This window comes from Pipistrellus hanaki (genome assembly GCF_964339955.1).
Source record: "Pipistrellus hanaki genome assembly, chromosome: 1".
Lineage (NCBI taxonomy): Eukaryota > Metazoa > Chordata > Mammalia > Chiroptera > Vespertilionidae > Pipistrellus > Pipistrellus hanaki.
Genome location: NC_140503.1, coordinates 197,820,031 through 197,845,605, shown reverse-complemented (window position 1 = coordinate 197,845,605; position 25,575 = coordinate 197,820,031). Strand labels below are relative to the sequence as shown.

Below are 25,575 nucleotides of genomic sequence, written 5' to 3'. Positions count from 1 at the left end.
AATATCTTAATAGCTTAGTTCATTTGAAACTCTAGGCATAACATTTAAAATCAATATTCATAGGCTTTCTTAAACTGACTTGTGTTTAAGTCGATTCAAAGGGCTGTTATAGGAAACAAGCAATATTATGTAAATATTTATGTAGTATTCCTGTATTTTCCACATACCTGCATAAAATAACCAGTAACCAAAGCTTTTCTTATATTAATGTAATAATCCCTGCTTGTAAAGTCAGTACTTCGACGAGGCAAATTAAATCTGTCCATAATTCGAGATAGCTGCTGGCGAACATTGTCTGCTGACATCAGGGACCTGTAGTTAATGAAGTTGTCATAACACCACTGAACCGATTCATGATCTACAAAGTTAAAGAGAAAGGGGGTGGAAAAGAAGGGACATGAATCATCCAAACAGGTGTATCACCTAATTAAACAGGAAAGTTGTTTTAAAGAGTAAGCTAAGTAGCCCAAAAAGGAGATTTACCAAATCATCTTTGTAAATGAGTCACAATGTTATCACTTTACTAAAAACCCTTAGTGAGGGTCAAAACCAGAAATAAACAGCTTTAGGCGATTGGATGACAAAACAATGTCTTTAATAAACCTTTTCTAAAGAATTGAGTTATTGTTTCCAATTCATGTTCTAAGAGGGGATAAGTAGAAGGAATGTGGCAAAATGCCATGTCTTTATTTCTCTTTTTTTTTTTAAAATATAAATATATTTTTACTGATTTTTAAAGAGGAAGGGAAGGGGAGAGAATTATCAATTGGTTGTACTTCTTAAGCCTTCACTACTATGTGCCTCTTATAAAGAGTGTTGGACAGAGTTTAAAATGCAAGTGATAAAGTTTACAAGGATGTCAGAAACCTCCACTCACATGTTTAATAAACAAGGCTTTTATTTAAGCACATCTAAGTAATTTCCCTACAGGTATTTATTATCAAAGGAATTTCCCCATTGATGAATCCTTGATAAGCTTCCCACTAACCTAGTGTTGCTCATCTAAGAGTTAAACTGTAGCATAATGAAAATACACAGTAACATCTTTGTATAACAAAGACAATCACAAGGAGGACCTTTGAAAATAAACCTACGAGGGTCATTGCAAAATGGAGGGAATGGAGACCTAAAAATTGGAATCATGTTGTTCCTTCTCCAGCTACTGTGATATCCATTAATCTTTGACACTCTTTTCTCCTTGGTTTTAGGATTCTACCAATTATAACCTTCATTTTCTTAATAACTTTTCAGAGGAACAACAGATATATTAATAAATGTTTACATACTATAAAATGCAGCCACATCCATAAACAGAATATGTGGGTAGGTGGGGTAGTAGAATGGATCTTTAAATTGAAGTGTTTTAAAATGTCCATTAATTAACTCATGTAGGATGAGAAATGAAAAGCACCAATCTGAACTTACTGACATTTAAAACAAAGCACTGAATATGTCCAGATTAAACAGAAAGTCCGCTTTAAAGGTATTTTTCTAGGTATTTTTCTTATGTTGATGCTTTGTAACAAGCTCAAAGGCAATGACAATGTCAAAACTAAAACAATAAAAATGGGGAACTTTTGAAAAGTGTTCACTATGCTTTGGAGTATAGCTTTTATGAGATTCTAAAGTTTTAGAATACACAAAGAGTAACAAATTTTAACTTGTCAAGATATACAGAACTATCAGACATTATCTATATTTGTGAGAAATAATTTGATAAAGAGATAAAATAAAAGAAACATTTATTAAAATAATACTAGTTATATATTTCTTGCCAATACAGTAAACTACACTTAAGATATAAAGCACATAATTTCAGAGTAAAATCATAGAAATTAAGGAGTTGCAAAATAACTCAAATCTAGTTATTTTTCAAGTGTTATATAAACCAGTAATTTTAGGTTTATTAAGTAATCATTCATTGCATCTAATAAAATAGATCCTCTTGACTAATCAGAAATGTATGTTTTTCAAATATACTATTGTTTCAATTAATACAACATATCGTTTAGAAATAATTAGTGAAAACATTCAAATTCAATATCTATGAAATGTCCAAATATACCTAGAAGTTTGATATTTGCACTTGTGAGTGCATACTGCAATTCTAACTCATGACACTTCCTCTAACTGCTGGTCCTATTTAGGAGTAGGAAAAAGCTTTTGTAGATATTTACTAGTCAGTATTTTCACAGGAATCTCCCAAGTATAAATACAGCATGAAAAACTAGCATTATTTAGTAATGTTGTCAGTTTTAAATCTTAAATACCTAATTTCACTTAGTGCAGTTAATGACAAAATATAATCTCTTCATTTTAAAAGAATTAAAATATCCTGTAAGAATAATAGGCTAAAGAACCATCTGCTCCTTTAGAAATCTTAATTTCCATTTAAAACAGTATCTTAATACTATAAAAGGATTTTAAAAACCACAATGGAAGTGAGTCTGCTCCTTCTCAAAGCCCTCCCTTTACAGCAGGTGTCAGTCTGTGAGTAGGTGATGTGTCTGATGGTCACACACTGTATCAACCAGTATGACTCAGCTTGGCACACAATAGGAAGAGAGATTTCGTGAACTGACCTATCCTATAAGGGATAGTCTTTAAAATTATGCATTTCCAATACTTCAGGCACAAGATAAAATAAATGCTCTGAAGTAAACTATGTACTGACCATCTCTAGGATTCTCATTTGCCTCCCTACCTGCCCCTAATTTGTCAGACCCGGGCAGAGAAGGGTTCCACACTTTTTCTCACCTGACACCATCAATTTTATCGAGCTCATACCAGGGTTCACAGGTAAAACACAGATGTGCAGAACCTTGGCTGCTATGCTCTTTGTTCCACATATTGGCCCTCCAGCACTTTTTGGACCCTGAGATGAGTAAATTCACCATCACTCCTACAGAGAGGTGCCAAAGTTAACAGACTACTTTAGAAGTATAAATAGAATTCTCATGAGATAATAGAAATGAGTTACAAATAAAACAAGAGGTGCAAAATGTGAACACCAATGTTATAAATTAAAAATCTAACATTAGCAGAAACCACAAACTCAGCATGACTGAGAACCCCACATTTTTGGTAATGGTGATAATGATGTAAGGCTATCTTTGCCTGTCATCCAACAGGTTAGCCTACATACATGTAGAAATCAAACACTTTCAGATCACCATTATGTTCATATTTTTTTTTTTAGGTTTCCTCTCATCTAATTTTAAAAATGGTGCATAACAACAGCATCTAGCAATAACTTCATTATTACTACATTTCCTCAATTTCAAGTAACTATACCATGGTTCTCATGTCATTAAATATTGCCTGAAAACATGACTTAAAGCTAGATTATCATGTGGCTATAGCATAAACCACTAAATCATCTTTCTACTGGTGAGCATTTAGGTAGTTTCCATTTTTAAAATATCTTAAATAATTCTGTGATTAAAATACTTTAATCATATCAGGATACTAAAAGATAATTTCTGGGTCAAAGAGTGAATTTCTTAAAGTTCTTAATAACACAAGATCTACTGCTTTTCACAAAGATGACAATTTATATACCAACTTCTGTTGTAAGACTGTTCCACTAAACCCACTTGTACACAGCTGCTTTTTGAAAAATGCCTTTGCGAATTATACAAGAAAATGGTACATAATAATAATAATGCATCTTGAAAAGTTGAACTTAGCTTTTTGTAACTACCCCCCACCCCGAAAAAGCAAAACTTTAAAAAAGATAATCAATTTCTATCTTAAAATGCTAGTCAGGAGTTTTTCTAAAAGGTACCTCTGACTTTCCAATGTAAAGTTGTCTCAAATATATGAAAGTGAGATGAAGACATATATGATACACGTGATATTTGGACAAAAAGTGCCTTTAACCTGTTTTTCACTTACTTTGTTTAAAAGCGTGGTATACATTAAGCAGTGTCAGATGATCTCCATCTATGTGGGCAAATCTCATCTTGGCCTCATCCGCAGCTTTCTTGGCCTCCGTGGGGCGAACAAAACACTGTGGGACTAAACAAGGTTGGTATGGGCCCAACACAAACGCCCATATCGATGAGTCACGCATTCACAGATAGAGGAACAAGGCCTAGCTAGGTCAGTTCACAGAGCATAGGGCAGGGCAGGATGGCCTCCAACTGCATCTTGGACTGTACTACCTTGATTTGGTACATCAACACCTACCCACATCTGTAAGACAAGAGGGTTGCAAAGCTACAGAGTACCTGATTATTTTAACTAGATCTAAAAGTAGGCATCAAAACAGCTATTCTGAAGGCCATCAAGATACTAGAAAGCTCAACTTATTTAAAAAACAAACAAACAAAAAAAAAAACCAGTGCTGATAGCTCTACCAATAACCAGAATTATGGTGTCAATAGCCTTTTAGCTAGATGTAATTTTTCAAAAAGCCATCCAATGAATCTACTGAATGGCTATGAAAATTATGAAGCTACACTTGCTGGGCTAAAAACAACTTTCAAACCAATCTACTGCCACAATGCTACTTTAATTTTTTCCCTAGTACTGTGGCTATTACCAACTGGTGGGTATCACTATTAGCACCGGTGAGCAGAAGCATATGTAACATCAAAAATATCAGGAAATCTTGGGTTTGATGATAGCAGTAGTGGTGGAAGGTTAAACCGCCTCTGAATTAAGAAAATTCATAAAGGCTTGGATGGATATTCAGCCTAGTTTTTCAGCATTTTAATGAAAAGATTAGTAATAAAGTCCCAAGCTAAAAAAAAAAAAAAAAAAGTTATATAAATAAAAACCTAAATATAAAAGCAAAATTCTGTGTTTAAAAAATTGACAATTAGTCTGAAACAGTCATTATTTCAAGGGTCATCAAAATGTGAAACTAGTGTTTAGAGCCTCAATATTAATTCACATGAAACTTGAAGTTGTTACAAAGCGTGCACTACATTTTTTGAAATACAACTTTCCTTAATTCACTTTAGCAACTCCATAGTCATAAAAGCAATATGAAAATAAAATTACTTAACAGCTTGGGACTTTGTCAACACATTTTTAAAGCTTTTAAAACCTTGTCAATTCAAATAATTATCAGTTCAGATAGAAGTTAACGGGAATAACCGACAATAAAATCATATACAGTATCAAATTACTTGTTTCCATACAGTTTCCCCTTTAAAAAGATGCCAAAGAAGCCAAAGAGAGACAAAGACAAATGATCACAGTAAATATTGTCTTGCTGAATGTAACTGAAGCAAGGTAATTCATTAAAGTACATAAACCTCGCATAGTTGTGAGTTAACATGGACTGGCTACCAGTTAGTGGGGATAAGCAGCACTCTATGACCGGATTTGCATTATAAACTTCAGAAACTATTTAAATGGAAACAAAGTATGCCAAGCTCAACAATCTTTTTGTTCTATGACATCTTCCTGGTCTTTCAACATTTCCCACCCCCAAATGCCATCCTTAATAACTGCTGCACATAAATGTTCACTCCCTTAATATGCTGAAGATGACGACCAGTAAGCCCTGTTTTGTAGAATTCCTATTACAAATAAGACATGTAGTTGGAAGATTTCAACTGCATCACAATGACCACCTTTTAAAGGAACTAATATTAACTCAAACAATGGTAACTGTATGCCTGATAAGAGAACTAGGAAAAATAAAAACTAGATAGGTAACAATAAATATAGAGTAAATACACAAATAATCTGTTAACTCTTGTCCTGTTCTTGACCTAAAAACTAAAATCTTGGGATAAGCACAGTGGGAGAATCTACCAAACAACATATAATAAGAAAGGCAGACAACAACCTACCACCACCTCCGCAAGTGAGACTACAATTTAATTAAAATGATTCAATACACTGCCCTGCCCATCTGCTCTGAGTCTGATCAGTCATAACTCTGCAAAAAACATTTTAGCTAGTTCTTAAAACAAATTCCACACCATTAAAATATACCATAGATCTAAAGTAGGCCAAAATTTTTATATTTAGAAGAAATTTCAATTTATTCTTTAATTCCATAAGATTTTGAACTATTTGAGGCATTAAGTTGTAATTAAGACCAATAAACCACTCCATGTCTGGAAGTCAGTTCTACCCAGTACTAAAACTATCAATAGTAGAATAAAAACTTAGGTTTAACCAAAACAATCAGTGTTCCTTTGTATGTAAACAATATTTCTTATTTTTGGAAAATGTAAGTTCCTAATTACTACTCAATTGTGGATTAAACTTTACTGTTAAAAAACAGCACTATTTATTCTGCTTAATGATCCAATTTTTAAAATTAACAGTTTTATCTCATGTATATTTCTTTTATCAAGTGTCTGTCTTCCATGGTAAAAGAATTACCAGGTTAGATATTAAGGCTAAAATTATACATTCCTGTTTCTATTTATGTGATACTAAGCTTGAAATTCATCTTTTAATGCCACAGAAATACGTATGTACACAAGTGGAAAAAATTTACTTTAAATGATAGTTTGGGCTTGTCTCAGGCTGACTTAATAGTGCGAAGTACAGAACAAAGTTCTTCTTGTATTGTCAGTAATAAAGCGCAAAACTGACCGACTTACCAAAGAACTCAGTTACAATTGTGCTCAGACTGTTTTTTCTTATTTCAATTTTTATTTGCACTAAAGGGAGCCAATGTTTTCACTATATTTTGTGCACAATGAGTTTACTTTTGTAAATACTGTATGTAATTATAAAGCTATTTACAAGATATTTAGGAAACAAAATGAGTTCCTTAAGACCATCTATAAAGTGCACTATAATACTAAATATTAAAAACCAAAACCAAAAGTGAAGTCCACCCAAACTTTGAAGAGCTGGGTTTAAAGTTCCTTTCCCTCTATTACCTGACAACATAGCAGTAATAGATAGGACCTCATTAGAACAGTTGTAGTCACAACTTGCAATAACCATTTTAGCGAGCTGTGGATCTAGAGGAAACTCTGCCATCATGGATCCCAATTCAGTCAGATCTCCATCATCATTTAAAGCAGCCAGATAATTCAAAAGTTCTAGGGCTCTCATCAGAGTTTCAGGAGCTAGGGGATAAAGATAATATATTAGTTAAGCTGTCTTTAGCAACCAAAAGTGTGACCAAGTAAAAGGCATTATAAGCAGTCTTATTTTTCATTCTATAGTTGACCACACTAAAAACTCAAATTATCATCAAATTCAATTACTAAGATCTAGCAAACAATGAATCACATAGAATTACAAAACTTTCCTGTATTGTAACTAAAATAGTCATCTTCATAAATAAATGTTCATCAAATTATTTTTTTTATAAAAAATAAATTAGAAAATTTCTCACATTTTAATGCCTACTCAATAACTCCCAGAATAATTTAGTTATTCTAAAGGGGAAAAAAATGATTATATAATTGTCACTCTTTTTAATTTTAATGCTAATGCATAGGACTTATTTTGATGCTTACTGGAAGAAAAGGTAAAATATTTTTAATATATGTACTAAATAGAATACACAGAAAGACAGCCAATTTTGGTCATAAGACTTGATGAAATATACTGAGAATTCATACCTGGTGGATCCATAAAATCAAAATGTACCAAATCATCGATACCAAGTTTCTTCAACTGTAACACAACTGATCCTAAATTAGAACGCAAAATCTCAGGATAGGTATTATCCTAGCAAAAAACAAAAATATTTGATCTGTTAAATATTCCTTAATCATCTTGCTCCAGAAAACAAAACATATCTGTTCTCTTCCTCCTTAGCTCTTTACTCCCCACACCACTGACTCAGATGAGAAAAATACCTGTGGAACAGACTTTGAGAGTACTCACTGTCTGTAAACTACCGTGTTTCCCCGAAAATAAGACATCCTCCAAAAATAAGACCTAGCGCATGGAAAGATAAGACATCCCCTGAAAAAAAGACCTAGCACAACTTTGGGAGAAAAAATTAATATAGACACTGTCTTATTTTCGGGGAAATAGGGTATCTTCATAGTACTCTAAGTATTACTGCTGCTGTCCACCTCAACTTCAAACTGTAATAAGAGCTGCACTGCTAGATTACACCATAATCTGACTCAGGGGAAAAAAAACACTAAGGAGCATATGGTGCCAAAAGGGAAGATGAAATAAATGAAGCAATTTTCTCTGGTAACAAGTTCAGCTTAACCTTCCAAACACAGAGGAATGATACGGTAAATCTCTTACCTGCATTTCTGTTTTATAAGCTTTCTCTGTGTAAAGCCTGAAGCATTTCCCAGGTCTGGTACGTCCGGCACGACCAGCCCTTTGTTGGGCTGAAGCTTTACTAATAGCTGTCACCAAAAGGGATTCAACTCTGATTCGAGGATTGTACACCTATTCAAACATAAACAATCAGAATGATTCTTCAATTAAACTCAAAACTGTTATCTCCAGGAGTAACCAAAGCCCTCAGCTAATCCCAAAATAAACATAGTAGTGATGACCACCACAAATCATGCTCCCGCAGAAACAGAATCTGTCTTCCTTTACCTTAACTTTTTTCCAGCCATTTCTGATTCCATCATTCTCAAAGACTCAAGCTAACATGGAAAAGCTCTTATCTAACACAAAGTTCACTTTTACTCTTTCTAATTTAAAAATCTCATTTCTACCAGTTTTACCTTGCCCTTACATAGTGAATAGTGCTAAAGATTTTTGCCTTAAAAAAAATCTGTCAATTCCAACACCTGATGTTCAAAGTGGGCATCAAGAAAAATATTTTAAACTTGGTCCAAGTCAGCCAGGACCGGTTTGGCTCAGTGGATAGGGCGTCGGCCTGGGGACTGAAAGGTCCGGGTTCGATTCCGGTCAAGGGCATGTACCTTGGTTGCGGGCACATCCCCAGTGGGGGGTGTGCAAGAGGCAGCTGATCGATGATTCTCTCTCATCGATGTTTCTAACTCTCTGTCCCTCTCAACATCTCTCTGTGTAAAATCAATAAAATATATTTAAAATAAATAAATAAATAAACGTGGTCCAAGTCAGTTACATCTTTTCAGCTTAAAGGGAAAGTTTTCTATCAAAAATATGAATACTATGTACAAGGAATTTTCTCAACCACACCCATAAAATGTAATCAAATGTGTTTAAATAATAAAACATACAGTATTTATTGAGTAGTCACTTCATTTTACAAAAGTACTTGGTATTTAGTACTATTATGTGTGTCATCTCATAGAAATTTTAATTTAGTGATAAATAACTGACCTGCAAGGATGATAATCCTGTACTATCAGTACCCCCATATTTCTTAAATAAACATACAAACCAAAACACTGACCATTATTATATAGAAACAAAGAAAATAAAACCCTTTAAAAATTTTAAAAGTAAACAAATGGACTTAATTTTTGAGAGCCAGGTAGAATATAAAGGGTTCTTAACACAGTCTTCTAAAAATGATTAAAAAAAAAAAAATCTAAAAAGTAAATTTCACTCAGTAAATGAGTAGTAGTAACTACTGTTAAGTATATACTAATTTATAAAATATATGACTATTGTACTAAAACACGTACCTTTTGTTTTGCAAATCCAGGATCAATCACAAACACCACACCATCTATTGTCAAAGATGTCTCTGCAATGTTAGTTGACACAACTACCTGTTTAGAAATAACCAGTATATAAATTTTATTACAAGTAAAATTCAGACAATAATATTAGCCATTAACTTTCACTAAGATCAAATTTCAATCCAGTAAATAAACTTGAAATAAGGTTTGATGTTCAATGGCCAATGTTATAAAGACTTATATTCAAAATTTCAATTACCTCATCAGAGAACATTTTCCCCCCGCAACAAAAGCTAATACATTTTGAATATTCAAACAGAAACATACCATAAAGAGAATATCACTAATAAAACAATATTAATTTCCCAAGTAGACCATCTCCCTAATAGAACACTCCTTGGTTAATAACCTACTCTACACCTGTACATCTTACAATATTTACAAAGGAAATTTTTATATCACCAAACCTCAACTCAACACTTTAAGCAAAATGGCACATGTAGGGAAAATCTCAAATTGTAATACAAGATGAACAAACAGATCATGAGAATCACAAATAGATGTTTGGGTAAATATACAGTATCAAAAATAATATATATCACTGCATTCAAATCAATTATTAAGAACCAGTTGAACTTTTTAATTAAAGCATCTACATACAAATATAGCTTGCATTTTTGTGTATTGTTATATTTTAGATGTATTTGGGAAACTGGTTAGAAATTTGAGAAGATAAACCTGATAGTCTGCTCTTACAGCTTTTACAGTTTGTAAAGGAAGATTAGACATGGGTATTGCTTCACCAGTGAGTTTCAGCTATCTTATCCCACCTTCTTTCAGACAGCTTCCCTATTCAGCATAAAAAATATATGACTTGATGAGTACATCTTCCTGTATGAGCTACCCTTCTATAAAAAATTTCCACTTTCCCTTAAACATGGGCTTCAAGTGTTCTTCAAAATAAGAATAATTTATTTATTGCCAAGGAAGTTCTCCCTCTCTCTCTCTCTGTATCATCCAGGAATGGCAGTGCTCTTAACTTCAAAGATGAATATGACTCATGCCAAGAGATAAAATATTTTCCAGCAAAAAATCTTGTAGCTTTAGCTGAATGAAGCACCATCAATAGATGACGAGGTGACATTGTGAACCTTAGCTTTGATTCTGGACTAAAAGCTAAGGTATTACAACCAGCTGCTGAAGAATCTCTCTTTTCAGTAAAAAATATTCCTCAATATTCTTAGGATTTACCAGAACACAAAAAGCAAGTTGGGACTAGCTTTAAATAACTAATTCTACTCCAAGGGTTTAAGTTGTAGATTCTACAAAATGTATCATGCAATGAACTGGCACCTAAGTTAACAGAGCAAATAAGGGCACACCTGTAAAATAAGATTAATCAGTGTGGACCCATACTTCTCAAAGTAACTCAAAACAGAATAAAGAGAACTACATGAAAAGACAACAGTAAATCTTGCTGTATGACAATTTTGTGCAATAATAAATAAAAACAGCATTGTAAAATTAAAACTAATGCAAAAATGCACATACCAGAAAAATCCCCTGCCTGGTGGATGTTAACTCCTCTTGCCTACAGAAATGTGTAAGAGATAGCTAGCTTACATACTTCTGTTAATATAAAAATCAAGCTAAAAACTTCACAGAGAATTAGTACTTTTTAGTCAACAAATCAACTTGAAAACTGTTATACTAAAAGTATCCCCCAAAGTCCAGGATGCACATAAAGTAACAAAAAGAAAAATATCTTAGCATGTTCTAGAGACACTATGAAATTGGAAGGTTCAACAGAATGAAACCAGGATTAGACTATTTTTTAGTCGCTCATTACCTTGCTGATCTATGAAAAACTCAAAAAACTGGTTTACTCCAATCAACTTTTAAAAATTATTTTTATTGATTTCGGAGAGGAGAAGAGAGGAAGAGACAGAAACATCAATGAGAGAGAATTATTGATAGACTGCCTCCTGCACATCCTACACTGGGGATCGAGCCCACAACCTAGGCATATGCTCTGTCTAGAAATCGAACTGCAACCTCCTCGTTCTTGGGTTGATGCTCATCCACTGGGCCTCACCAGCTGAGTCCCATATCAATGTTTTGTTAATTCATATTCCACTAGGCTGGTGTTGCATATCCATTAAGTTCTTTAAATTAAAAACTGTTTTTGGTTCATTTAACTTTTATAGAGCCATGTTAAAGAATTAGCCATGATACAGTTAAATATCTTCATTATTTTGTAATTTGTTAAGTCGTTGAAAATATTAGCATAAAAATTGAAAAAAAATGTAGCAAAGAGTTGTGGATCTGTTAGTTCTGAAGACAGAAATAAGAAAAGCAATACATATCATATTTGGCAAGTACATCGTAAATGAGTAATATTTCAAGTTAGACTTATTTCTACAAATATAAAGCTCAAGAAATTTGTAGATAATACCATGAGGACCTAGTCTGTTTTTTTTTTTTTTCTAAACTAGTCTGTTCTTGATGTTAGTAACTATATAAACCAAGCTTAATCCTGGACAATCATCTGTCAAGGTGATGAAAGTAATGATACCTACTTTAAAAAGTGAAACTCTAAAGCCAGAGATTACCTTACTGAAATCTACATAGAGCTATCTTATAACTTAATCAATGACTGGGCTCTTAAGAAGGCAGCCAACACCTTCCTTCTAGTGGTTTTCAATCCTTTTCAAACAACACAATCTTATGTTCAAAGAATCTATTAGAGTCATCATGTGTTAAAATACAAAAGCATGGCTGCACTGTTCCAAACTAGAAAACTCAGATCCCTTTCTCATCCCCAACAAAATACCCAGAAACAGGGTTGGAAAACCCTTGCTCCCTTACAGTGCCAGGTACATATCTACACCAGTAAGACCCACAGTTCTGGCACTCAAGAAACCCACATATTTATACAGTGTAGTTTGTGCTACTGTTACTAGAGATCTGTGCAAGCAACAGTTCATACCTGTGGACATGATATTTGGTTAGACCTTAAAAGAAAATTCTAAGCAGAAGCCAAAGCACTGAAGAAAAAGTGCTTAGTTTCGACCATATGACTTAATAGAAAGATATCACTTGGCCATACGTATTCCTCTTTTCTTAACTCCTCCTAGCTAAACTCCATTTGCTAAGGTGAAAAGCAGTTACTGCTCTTTCTCTCAGGTCAAGAGATATAAAAAAAAATTCCACTTAACTATATTTTTCTATTTACTTTTGAACTATAGACTATTTTGTAGTATATAAACCAGTATACAATCATCCATAACTTAGTTCTTTATAATTCAATATAGTTTGGTCTCTTAAAAAAATTCTCATAATATACAGAAAATGTTTATACAGAGCATGTCTATGCTACCTTTCTTCCAATTGCTCCATTCTGTTTTTTTGGAGGTGGAGGTTCAAAAATGCGTTGCTGCTGCTGAGGTGGGAGTGTAGAGTACAATGGAATGATTTTAATGTCACCAACTTCAGGGCCCAAATCATCAACCTCACGTTTTATTCTCTTGCAGGCTTCATCTATTTCCTACAAAATAAAGTTTGAGTCTGAAAACAAAACAAATACATCCTAAAACAATTCAAGTATTTATCACAATCCCATTTCTTTGTGGCATATTTTCAATTTAGTAATCAAACTAATTTAGCAAATTTCATTGGGATTTCTAAAATAATTTAAAATCTTTGATTTCTGTAGCCAAACAAACATACAACTGCCTTATTGGTACTCCACACCCTTTTTCTGCAAGTTGGATGCCCTAATTAATTCTCAACAAATTGTACTAAAATTGAACTTCTCACTCAGGAATATTTAACTGCAGTCATAACCTTTTCAATTTTCCCAACCTAAAAGAAATTGATGTGCTAGATTTTTAAAGAAGCCAATTAGGCTGTAATATCCTGTTATCACTAATGCAATTATATGGAAGACTTGTTTCATTGTTCCTAATGAGAACATACACCCTTTACAGTATCAACATACTTAAGAACTAGGCTAACCTAAAAATCTTTTGAGCACTTTCAAACATGTCCCCACCACAGAAAACTATTTCAATACATTTGCATTAAAATCCAGGTTTAAAGAGAGGACACACAATGAATACTGAGTGTGAGAGTCACAGAAAGATAAGGTAGGTAAGATGCTCTAGCAGTTGGCAAAGGAAGTTAAAAATCAGGAGGAAGATATGTTTTAAATTTCACTGAAGCATTAATTCAGTTAAACTTAGAAGTATGTTAAACAAATGATTTGGCAACCTGTTCACTGAAGGACCTAATCATAAGCTATTTTTATCAAAAAAATTATTTTATTCAAAAAGCAGTATTTTTACAAAAGAAAAAAATTGTCAGGTAAACTTATTCCATATTTTCATTATTTCAATCTAGAATTTTCCTTAAAATTATTTTAAGTACAACTTTTGGTTTTAAAGCATGCAAAATTATTGAATACTTAAACTTTTTTTGGATCATTTCAAGCATACTAGCTTTCTTAAATAACAGGTATAGACACAGAAGACCATCAAGGATTCAATGTTAACAGTTCCCTTTGAGACCTAAAGTTTCTAAAATAAAATCAAAGAATGTTATTCTCTGAAAGATAAATAATGTAACAAATAAAACAAATTTTTTTTTAAAAAGTAGTTTTCAAATGCTGTATAGAGATTAGAATGCCCCCTGCTGGTATGCAAATACAAATTAGGTATCTTCCAAATCAAAAAGTTTGAATATAAATGCAAAACTACATTCTCTACAATAAAAAAGGGAAAATGGCTGCAGATCTCCTGAATAGTCACAACTTCATTAATTTAACCATATATTTGGACAGAAAATAAATTGTCAGAAATCACCAAACACCAGGTTTCATATACAATATTAGAAAGCTAAGTGTGCCAAATTGTAAATTTGCAGATTCTAGAATTTTAACAAGAGGATAATTCCAGCTTTACTTGAAGGGACTAGATTATCCAACTGGCTAAGCATATGTGGAGCTAAAATGAAATCACTACTTCATGGGATATAAAGACATCTCTAAACACCACTGATGTTTTTAAATAAACACGCTTCTAAAGTGCAACATTTTCTCCTAAAGTTTACACAACTTTGATAAACCTGACACACTGTTCAGAAGACCACAAAACTCAGTCATCAACATAAAGCAACCAACCATCTGCTCCGTCATGAGTGATACTGAAATTTCAGACATAAATATAATTTGAGAAGACTTTCACTTTTAAAAGGATCATATATAAGTTAATTTGGACACTACTGATATAAAAAAATATGAACTCACTAGATGGGTAAGACGTTTTACTCAGCAAAATTAAAAAGAATGTTGCTTAAAGAACAAAGGGTTTTAACATCTTCAAGTACGCATTTACAAACAATTGGTTATTTCAATTACACCCTTATCTAATTCAGTAGTGTAGCTCCCCCAAAACTTCCTAAGTTCAGATGAATTCCCAGAATCTATCATTTAACTAAGAAAAAATAACAAAAGGTCAAGAACAGGAGAAATAATTAGCCTATCTATAATAATAAAAGGATAATATGCTAATTAGACCGGGTCAACCAGCCATCTTTCAGATGTCTGACTTCCTTCTGGACAAAGCCATGGTGGTGGGGCAGAGGCAGTTAGAGGAGGGCAGTTGGGGGCATTAGGCAGGCAGGCAAGTGGTTAGGAACCAGTGGTCCTGAATTGCAGAGATGTCAGACTGCCAGCAGTTGAACATCCCCCCCGCTCCCATGCGCGAATTTCGTTCACGGGGCCTGTAGTTTTATATAAAAGACTACTATGCAAATTGTCCCCTTAGGAGTTTGATTGCACACTATGACCTGCACTGACCACCATGGGACGGTGTAGAACATGGCGAGTGACCAGCTGTGATGGCAGGGGCACTGAGGGTGCCAGGGAAGGAGGAGGCAGGGAGGCCAAGAACTGACCAGCTCTGATCACCAGCCAGTCCTAGGGACCCTACCCATGCACAAATTTCTGTACCGAGCCTCTAATTTTACATATCTTTAAATCAGGGCTACTATACACAATCAATGAGACACAGTACATTAGGCTCTTTGCTAATTTCTCCCCAAAGGTCTTCAAGATTAGTCACCTAAAGGGCACATATAAACCTAGTTCGTCATTACCATGACACTCCATTCGAAGACAAATTATACTCCCCCTCTAGAACACACTGAAAACCACGGAGCTTGCTCCTTTCCCTCCCCAGGCTATAGGAAATTTGCCAAAATATCAACTACACAAAATATCTTCTATAATAATAAAAGCATAATATTCTAATTAGACGGGACAGCCAAACCTTTTGGACATCACCACCGTGGGTGGCTGCCATGGTGGGTGGGGGCTGAGGAAAAGGCAATTAGGGGCAATAAGGAAGGCAAGTAAGCAGTTAGAGGTGATGAGAGAAGCAAGCAGAGTGGTTAGAGGCAATGAGGCAGGTGGGCAGGAGCCAGCGGTCCCAGATTGCTAGAGGGCTGCCCGACTACCAGTTTTGGGATATCCTAAACCAGCAGTGGAAAATCCCCTGGTGGGGAAGTTCCCAGATTGCAAGAGGGTGCAGGCTGGGCTGAGGGACCCCTCCCCCCATGAATTTCGTGCACTAGGCCTCTAGTCAACTCATATAAAATCTTTCAGGTCCTCACGAGGACATCTGATATTTCTGATAGAATTCTAATATGCTTGGTTACCTGAACAAAATAATTATTTTTAGTAGTCATTTAATATGCTATGCATTTTGGAAGAGAAAAACTAAAAACACAAAAGGACAAAATGAATATCTCAACAAAATACAGTTTATATGCCATGAAAAAGCATGTGGTACTCTTGTTTACACAATATACAAAATTCTTTCATTCAAAATGCATAGAAAGACTAGTATTAACAGAGTTTTATCTGTAAAAACTAAATTTGCAACACATCTTATTTCCCTCCCCCGCAAAAAAACAAGAATGATTCATTCTTTACCAAGAATGATTTTTAATCCCTCCTGGAACATTTGACAAAGTCTGTAGACATTTTTGGTTATGACAACCAGGGGAGGGAATATCTGGCTTCTATCCCTACTGCATTTAGGGATAGAAGCCAGATATTCTAATAAATACCCTACAACGCACACGACACCCCACAACACAGGATTAATTGGTCTTCAACATAGTGTTGAGCTTGAAAAAATTTACTCTTCAGAAAAGAAACTACACTAATGGGGCACAAATTATAAATCATACAGACAATACTAAAGAAATGGACAAAAAAATTTACTCAAATATTATATACCAAGGATCCCTGTAGAAATAAATACAAATTAATAGTTCATATTCTATGGAGACAGGCAGTAACACAGCAGACCTCTGAGATAACTAGGGCAATTTCCCTCAACATTATTTAGGTGGTGGCAATAACATACCAAAGCCACTAAAACATTTCTCTGGAGAAGAGAACTTTAAACCTAAGAAAAGATAAAAATGGCCTGAGGAGCATGTGGAAGATGTGATTCCGATACTCCACTCTCAAATTTCACCTGTTTCAGCAAGTCTGGAACAGGGTCAAGAACCTCCTTTGCTTTGGCAAACACTATGCTCCTAGGCAGGCAATCCACTGACCACACCTGAGCAAAAATGTTCTAGAACAGGGATCAGAACTTTCACTACAAAGGGCCAAAACAATTTAGGCTTTGTACCCATATACCACCCATGCAACATACTCCTTGTTTTAATTTACAACTCTTTAAAAACGTAAAAGCAAATCTTAACTAGTAGTTACAGAACAGGAGGGGGGGGCAGCACATGTAGATATTTTAATTTAAAAATTAACGAAAATTCTAAATGCAATTCAGTCCTTCCTCTCACTCAAAAGCCATGTCATTGGTGGCTACCATATTAACAGCAGAGATAAGAATATCTCCAGCACTAAGAAAGTTCTAATGGGACAGCACTGCTTACTCTTGAACCCTGCTACTTACCCTTGAGAACTGTAGCCATTACCTGGAAGTTTGTTAAGAACACAGAATCTCAGACCCCACCTGACCTTTGAATGAGAATCTGCAAATTTCCTAAGTTATCTGCATGTTTGCTAGTTTGAGAAGCACATTCTAGAAATTTATAAAGCCCATTAGAACAAATGACAAGCTCTAAGAAAAAAATTTCTTAAAAGGCTTTATAAAAACCATTTTATACATAGTATTTCCTGACCTTATGTAAGCATTAAAGAATTTCACAGCACACCTATAAACTATAAACATTTTATTGGAAAGTTTGAAAAAATGGGTTTGCTGTACCTGAGAATTCATACATTTTTTAAAAAGATTTTTAAAAATGTTCCCCTGAACAGGAATCGAACCAGCAACCTTGTGCACTGGACGCAGCCTAACCAATTGAGCCATACCCACAAGGGCTAAAATTCATATATTAAAATGAGATAAATTCTTAAAAATTTCAGTGATTCCTTCTAATCATCAGCGAGCATGTGGAAAAAGACAAAATCATTCTTGGACTGTGGATGGACACCTAAGTTACCCGAGCTCACTCAGAAGCTTAAATAACTATCATAGCCTGATTTCACATCAGCTGTGATTAAAATTCATACTTCAGCAAAAGTGCAAATTACCACACACTACTGACAATCTAAATCTTTCCAAAACCAAGACAAAATTGTTAAATCTTGAAATTCTAAAAGCACTTAACATTCTTAGGATAACTAAAACACAAACACTAATGGTATAAGTATTCTTAGGAGTGCATGGATAAAAAGTTTTATATTACTTGATATATAAATACAATCATGTTGAAGAAATAATTTTAATGTTGAAATTTAAAAATGGTTAATATATGCCAATTTCTTAAGTTAAAAGTTGTTGCATATAGAAGTAATATGTCAATGGCTAAATATAAAGCAAATAATGACAATACCTCTTGACCAGTTAAGAAAAGTAGAAGATCTCCCTCCTCTTCTTCACACATATGAATTTGGATCACTGTTCGAATTGCTGCTTCAAGGTAATCTCTCTCTGGTTCAGGAGTATAAAAGATCTCAACAGGATGTGTACGTCCAGGAATAGTTAAGAGAGGACAGTTATCAAAATAAATCTGGAATTTTCCTGCATCTAGAGTAGCACTCATAACTATAACCTGGCAAAAAAGAAAACACATACACAAAGACAAAACAGTAAGTTATCTGAAGTTGACAAGGATTCTAATGTGGTCTTAAAGAAAAAACAAGTAATGTTTCCCATTCTTTATAATGTGTATCAGTCATAAAAAAATCTACAGTCTTAATACCAATAAATTGTAATTAAAAAAATCAAATATAGGAAAATTGAGCTACAGTAAGCTATTTACATTTAATAAAACAAGACATGAACCTGATTATCAAATAAATGACTACCATATTACCTTCATGAAGCAATACCTTAAAAACAAAAATTCATAAAATTATATAATATGTAAAAGGGATTTGTAAAAGGCAACCTATATAATAAAAAGCTAATATGCAAAAAGACCAAACGGTGAAATGATTGGTTGCTATGATGTGCACTGACCAGCAGGGGTCAGATGCTCAAAACAGGAGCTGCCTCTGGTGGTCAGTGCACTCCCACAGGAGCACAGCAGCACAGCAGTGGTGGTGGGAGCCTCTTCCACCTCCATGGCAGCACTTCGGGGATGTCTGCCTGACACCTTCATGGGGAGCGGGCCTATGCCAGCAGGCGGACATCCCCTGAAGGGTTTTGGACTGTGAGAGGACACAGGTCAGGCTAAGGCCCCCGCCGCATCAGCGCATGAATTTCATGCACCAGGCCTCTAGTAATTAATATGTGGTATGATTACTGCTCTGTTTACTAAAACAGAAAACAAGAACCTTGCATATGGGAAAAAATAAAAGAATCAGTGGCAGATATAAACTTTATACTTTCTTCTAAATAATTTTTAATAAGCATGATTTCCTTAATAGATTTCTAAAATAAACATACGTTTCCTTCTTTAAAAGTCACAACTACAAAAGGTTGTTTAGGTGCAGGTGCATGACTGTGTAATTACCATCCTTCTATGTAAGTTATACATTATATAACTCATTAAATATTTACTTAAATAGAACCCTCCCCAAGAACATTTTATACTTCAGAATTAATTTTTACTTGATTTCTATTTGCCTTTCTCTCAAAAGCTTCAATAACTAATAAAGCTTAATCAATAATGGTAATATTCAGAGTTCTTCAAATACATTCTTTAAAAGCATAATTTAGTTTTTATAAGAAAAACATACTCAGCCATTAAAAAATTAAGTCAGAACATTTAGTCAGTTTTAAGCCCTTATCAACATAGTAAAATTGGTCAGAGTACAACTGGTATAACAGAATGAAAGAACAAACACACTAGGATAAGCAAATGAATTTCTAAGAAGTGGGTTGGGTATAGCTATTCCCACTCACCAGCACTGCATTGGGACATGGATAAAAATTTGATCCTTAGAAATCTCTGTATTTAATAAAGGGTAGGGTGAGTAGAAGGGTTACACTACTACCCTGCTATTAGATTGTTAAAAAACTTAAAAACTAAAACAAAACAAAACACAAAAAAAACCCTGAGTGGGCTAGAAATTGAAAAGGTTTGGCTAAAAAGTACACCACTAAAAAAAAAAAGTATAGTTCAAATCTAAAATGAAGACAAAGCAAAATAGATTATAAAAACAGCACTATCAACAACATATACTTTATGAATAAAATGAGTAAAGAAATTACTTCACCTTCAAATCTGATCTCTGTCTTACAACTTCCTTCAGAACACCCATGAGAATATCTGTAGCCAATGTCCTCTCATGCGCCTCATCAAGAATTATTACACCATAACGCTCCAGGAGGGGATCATTCATAGCTTCACGAAGTAACATCCCATCAGTCATGTACCTGTATTCAAAAAAATGTGGTTGGTCAAGTTTCACTTAGGGAATTTTAAAACTAAAATTTGTGAAATAAAAAGAAAACAAGTCTGATTACAAAATATAATGGTCACATGATTTCACACAAATGCCAAAGCAAAATCAAAGTATAAGTTACTACATGCAAACATGCATTTCTTTAAAACCTTTAAAGTTCTCCACTTGCACTACAACAGGCTCCTGATTCAAAATGACTAAGAGAGCACATGAGTCTACCATCTCTCTCCTGCCTTACCCAATTCAATAAAGCTATCACAAAGAAGCACAAAAATACACTCATGGAATGAAAAGCAGCATTAGTAATAAAGAAATGCTAACAAATACACAGTATATAGAAGAGCGATGTACAACAGCTAGATTAATGAACCAAAGAGAGGGAAACCAGGCTTAAGGGGATGATTCAAGATAAATCAGTTAGTATAGAATCCAGGAACCAGTTGAAGGATGGGTTGCAGAATGGTTGTATGGGTCAGCCATCTCCTGTCCATTCCATTCTATTACTGTCACTAATACAAAGCAACTACCTTACTACCTTTAGTTTGGCATAAATTCTGCCTGCAAATGCCTATGTCACAGCTTGTTCCTTTAAATATAAATCTAAGATTTTATTTACAGATTTAAAATCTGAAGTAATCTTTATGACTTCACTATTTTGGCTCTATTTTTCATAAATTAGTCCAACCTAATCTTTCATGGACCAACTTGACATTCTTAGCTAACGCCATCTGTTGGAGCATTAAGTTCAACAAACTGACAATGTACAAGAGAAATGAGTGCTCTTTATTTCAACTGAACACATTTCTGGAATAGACACAGCATTATCTGTAAGATTATTTTATATTATGACCATACAAGAAAAAGTGTCAATTATAGTACTATGACTCAATGTCTTAATGATAGTATAGTATGAATCAGCTACATTACACTCTCTAGTTGTCTTTGATCTATTTGAGGACATTAGTAATCTCTCTGTCTTAGATGTTAGTTAAGCAACCCTTTTGCACATTATCTCAGTAACAAAACATAATAGCTTAATCTTCTTGTAGGTAACTTCCTTAGATTCAACAAAGCTCTTGTTACTTTTCATGGCAAAAAGAATTGGTCACTCTACCAACAACAAATATTTGCTTAAATATGATGAAATGTACAACCTGTGCATAGTTTCCAAGCCTATTTATTTCAATACGGAATCCTAGTGTCATATTTTTGAAGGCATTTTAATTAGCAAATAACTCAACAAATAGTTCAAAATATGTACATTACTTAACTGAAGTGACAATACATAGATCAAATTCAAGAATTCATAGGCAGTGTCAACCAAAGCACAAACAGTTTATAAGACCCTCATATAATAAAAGAGTAATATGCAAATTGACCATACCTCCGCTACACCCACAAGGCAGCCCACCAGCCAATCAGGAGTATGTAAATTAACTCAACCAAGATGGCTGCGGCAACGGAGTGAGCTTGGGTTTCCCAGGTTATGGAAGCAAAGCTTTCTGCATACCCTGGCTGGCTTAGGCCTTCACTCAAGGCAACAAAGTTTCAATTACAGAAGATAAATCCCAACAAAAATGGCAGCATCCATGGAGCTGGAGAGAGCAGGAGGATAGAGTTGCCCCTAGTGATGGAGGAAGCCAAGCTTTCCGCACACCTTGGCCAGCCTAGGCCTCCACAAAAGGCTACGAAGTTTCAATTACAGAAGATAAATAAATCCCATATACCAGGGTCTCCATTTGGGTCCCTGGGGGTGTGTGGCCAATCTTCAAATCACCACAGGCCCCTCGATCAGGCCACCCCAGCCCCAAGGGAACCCCCATTATGATCCAGGACACCCTTCAGGGCAAACCAGCTGCACCAGACCTCCATCCTATCTAATAAAAGAGTAATATGCAAATTGGCCATCACACCAACACACAGGAATGCTACCCCCATATGGACACAGATGGCTGCCACAAGACGGCCAGCGGGGGGGGGGGGGGGGGGGGGGGGGTACGTGGGAGGGACCAGGTCTGCAAGGGAGGGCAGTTTTGGGTCATTAAGACTACAGGGAAGGGCAGTTTGGGGGGACCCAGGCCTGCAGGGGAGAGCAGGTGGGGAGTTCCCAAGAATGCAATGGAGAGAAGTTGGGGGGGGACCAGGCCTGCAGGGGAGGGCAGTTAGGGGCAAACAGGCTGGCAGGGGAGCAGTTAGGCATCAATCAGGCTGGCAGGGGCTGGCAAGCAGAAGTGGTTAGGGGCAATCAGGAAGGCAGGCAGGCAGTCAGGCAGGCAAGCAATTGGGAGCCAGCAGTCTGGATTGTGAGAGGAATTCCAGATTGGAGAGGGCGCAGGCTAGGCTGAAGGACACACACCTCTGTGCATGAATTTCATGCACCAGGCCTCTAGTAGATTATAAAATGAATACAAATTTCACATATTAAAAATGTAAGAAAAAGTGACAACTGATAAAGTATCAAACTTTAACTTAACACTCATTAAAAAAATAAAAAACTCTCTACTTTGATCCTTTACCTTCTCACATTCATCAAGCTTCAGACAACCACAAAACAGAGGCATTTAAAAGCAGAGCTGACCCAAATATTCATTCTTTTAGATTTTTCTGACTGAAGGAAAATGTTACAAGTGGTAGATTATAAATATTGTATATTAGATTAATGACACCATTATTTTCCTTGTTTTATTAACAACTATGCATAAGTCCAAACCCTCTTACTTCTAGGTTCCAGAGACAGACTCCTGGATATTCCTCATTATTTAATTGATCATCACCAAGGGAGATCCAATTCACAGAGATGCCACTTATGTACCTCATCACCAGTTAATATGAGAGGGCTGCCATTTTTATAACAGTTTCAGGAAAAAGTGACATTGTTAAGGTTAGATCTCTTTAAGATATAAATTGGTTGCCTTTACAACGAAGAAAACAAATTATTAGCAGTTAACTTTTCCAAGGTCTCAAACCCAATTCAAGAGCTTACCAAGACTAGGTATCAGTTTACCAATTCCCATCTTGGGCCCCTCCTACAATAACACTTTCCAGAAAGTCCCAGATAGATATGTGTATGTTTATACATACACATCTTATATAATAAAAGGCTACTATACAAATTGACTAAATGGCAGAATAACTGGTCGCTATGACACACACTGACCAACAGGGAGCAGATGCTCAAGGCAGGAGCTACCCCCTGGTGGTCAGTGTGCTCCCCCTCCAGGAGCCAGGCTCATGGCTGCAAGTACAGCAGTGGTGGCGGGAGCCTCTCCCACCTCCACGGCAGCACTAAGGGTATCCGACTGATAGCTTAGGCCTGGGAGCAGGCTGGGCTGAGGGATCCCCCAAGTGTTTGCAATTTGTGCACCAAGCCTCTACACACACACACACACACACACACACACCAGAGGCCTGGTGTATGAAATTCATGCACTTGGGGTATCCCTCAGCCTGGCCTGTCCTCTTTGCAGTCTCGGAGCCATGGGTGGATGTCTGGCTGATGGCTCAGTGGGGCTAAGCTGTCAGTCGGACATCCTTAGCATTGCCACGGAGGCAGAGAGGCTCCCACCACTGCTGCTGTACTCGCCAGGTGTTAAGTCCAGCTTTTGACTGAGCGGCATACCCACTGTGGGGACACACTGACCATCAGGGGGCAGTTTCTGCATTGAGTGTCTGCCCCCTGGTGGTCAGCACGCATAAGAGTGACCAGCCATTCCACCATTTGGTCATTTGCATATTAGCCTCTTCTTATGTAGGATAAACTGTAGAAGAGGCCTCCTAGAAACTTAAGAAATGCAAAAAAATTTCAAAGTCATCTCATTCTCAAATTGCCCCCACTTAAACCTTCCAGCTTGGCACCACTCTGGCTGTTTTGCAACTATACCTGCTCAGGGCGGGGCTCCAATCTGCTGAAGCGGGGTTGGGATGGGGCTGGGACAGGGCAGAGCCAGGCAGGATAGGAGGGTGGGTTTAATCGTGCCCCAGTGAGGTTCAGCATGTTTCAGCTGCAGAGATGGTGGTGTTGCTGTTGGGAGCGGGGGGGTGTCTGACCCTGGGGGGTTGCTCAGGTCTGCCTCCACCTGGGTCTGGAGTTGTAGGGAGGAGAGGCATGCCCAGCTCCAGCGGAGGGGGCCCCGACAGTGGGTGGGCTGCAGGCCCAGTCGGTTTGGCTCAGTGGATAGACTTAACTGCTTCACAGCTTATCTCCCCAACCAAGGCAAAGTGCCAGTAACACTAGTAACAGTTCTTTATATATTTAACTAGAGGGGCAGGAGGGTCCCTCGGCCCAATCTACACCCTCTCGCAATCCAGGATCCCACTTGCAATCCGGGATCACTGGCTCCTAACCACTCTCCTGCCTGCCTGATCACCCCAACCTTTCTACCTGCCTGCCTGATCACCCCTAACCACTCTGCCTGATGCCCCGAATTGCATGCATGCCTTATCATCCCTAAATGCTTGCCTACCTGCTTGATCACTACTAACCACCTCTGCCTCAGCCCCCGCCACTACGGCTTCGTCTGGAAGGATATCTAGAATGATATCTGGAAGGTCACTCAGCTGTCTGGTCTAATTAACATATTATGCTTTTATTATTATATATGTTCTTTCATTGGTGAAGGATTAACACAGATTTCAATATGACATATTCCTAGGAAAACATTACAGTATGAGGCAACACTAGTCTTACTATAAAAATGAGAACTTTCAATGAGAACAAACTAGTAGATGTAAACAGTCACATGGAAAGACAACATAAATTACTTTTAATAAATTGAAATCGCAATGTTTTAATGTATTTCTAATACAACAAAAAATGGACAAAAAGTAGACAAAATATCAGCAAAGCACATAGCTTTATTTCTGCAATTAAAATACATTCAATCCCTAGCTTGTTTGGCTCAGTGGATACAGCATCAGCCTTTCCACACTAAATATCAATGGAAAAATATCCTTTGCTGAGGATTAACACATTAAATAAATAAAATTTTAAGATGTTTTTAAAAAATTCATTCAAGTATGTATTTCAGAGTTAGGAGGAAAAAAAAATTTCCCTCAAAATGCACTATAAAGCCCTGGTTGGCTTGCTCAGTGGTT

The 25,575-nt window shown here is 36.0% G+C and overlaps 1 protein-coding gene across 1 annotated transcript in view; it reads right to left on the bottom strand.

The window, feature by feature from the left end:
- DHX15 (DEAH-box helicase 15) overlaps nucleotides 1–25,575 on the bottom strand; it is a 46,957-nt gene that overhangs the window by 4,498 nt on the left and 16,884 nt on the right. The window contains exons 4-12 of the mRNA XM_084890552.1: nucleotides 20,293–20,452; nucleotides 18,462–18,680; nucleotides 12,907–13,074; nucleotides 9,531–9,617; nucleotides 8,200–8,349; nucleotides 7,554–7,662; nucleotides 6,861–7,052; nucleotides 3,898–4,020; nucleotides 168–358 (exon numbers count right to left, since the gene is read on the bottom strand). Of these exons, the coding sequence (XP_084746678.1) occupies nucleotides 168–358; nucleotides 3,898–4,020; nucleotides 6,861–7,052; nucleotides 7,554–7,662; nucleotides 8,200–8,349; nucleotides 9,531–9,617; nucleotides 12,907–13,074; nucleotides 18,462–18,680; nucleotides 20,293–20,452 (1,399 nt within the window). The remainder of the gene's footprint in view (nucleotides 1–167; nucleotides 359–3,897; nucleotides 4,021–6,860; nucleotides 7,053–7,553; nucleotides 7,663–8,199; nucleotides 8,350–9,530; nucleotides 9,618–12,906; nucleotides 13,075–18,461; nucleotides 18,681–20,292; nucleotides 20,453–25,575) is intronic.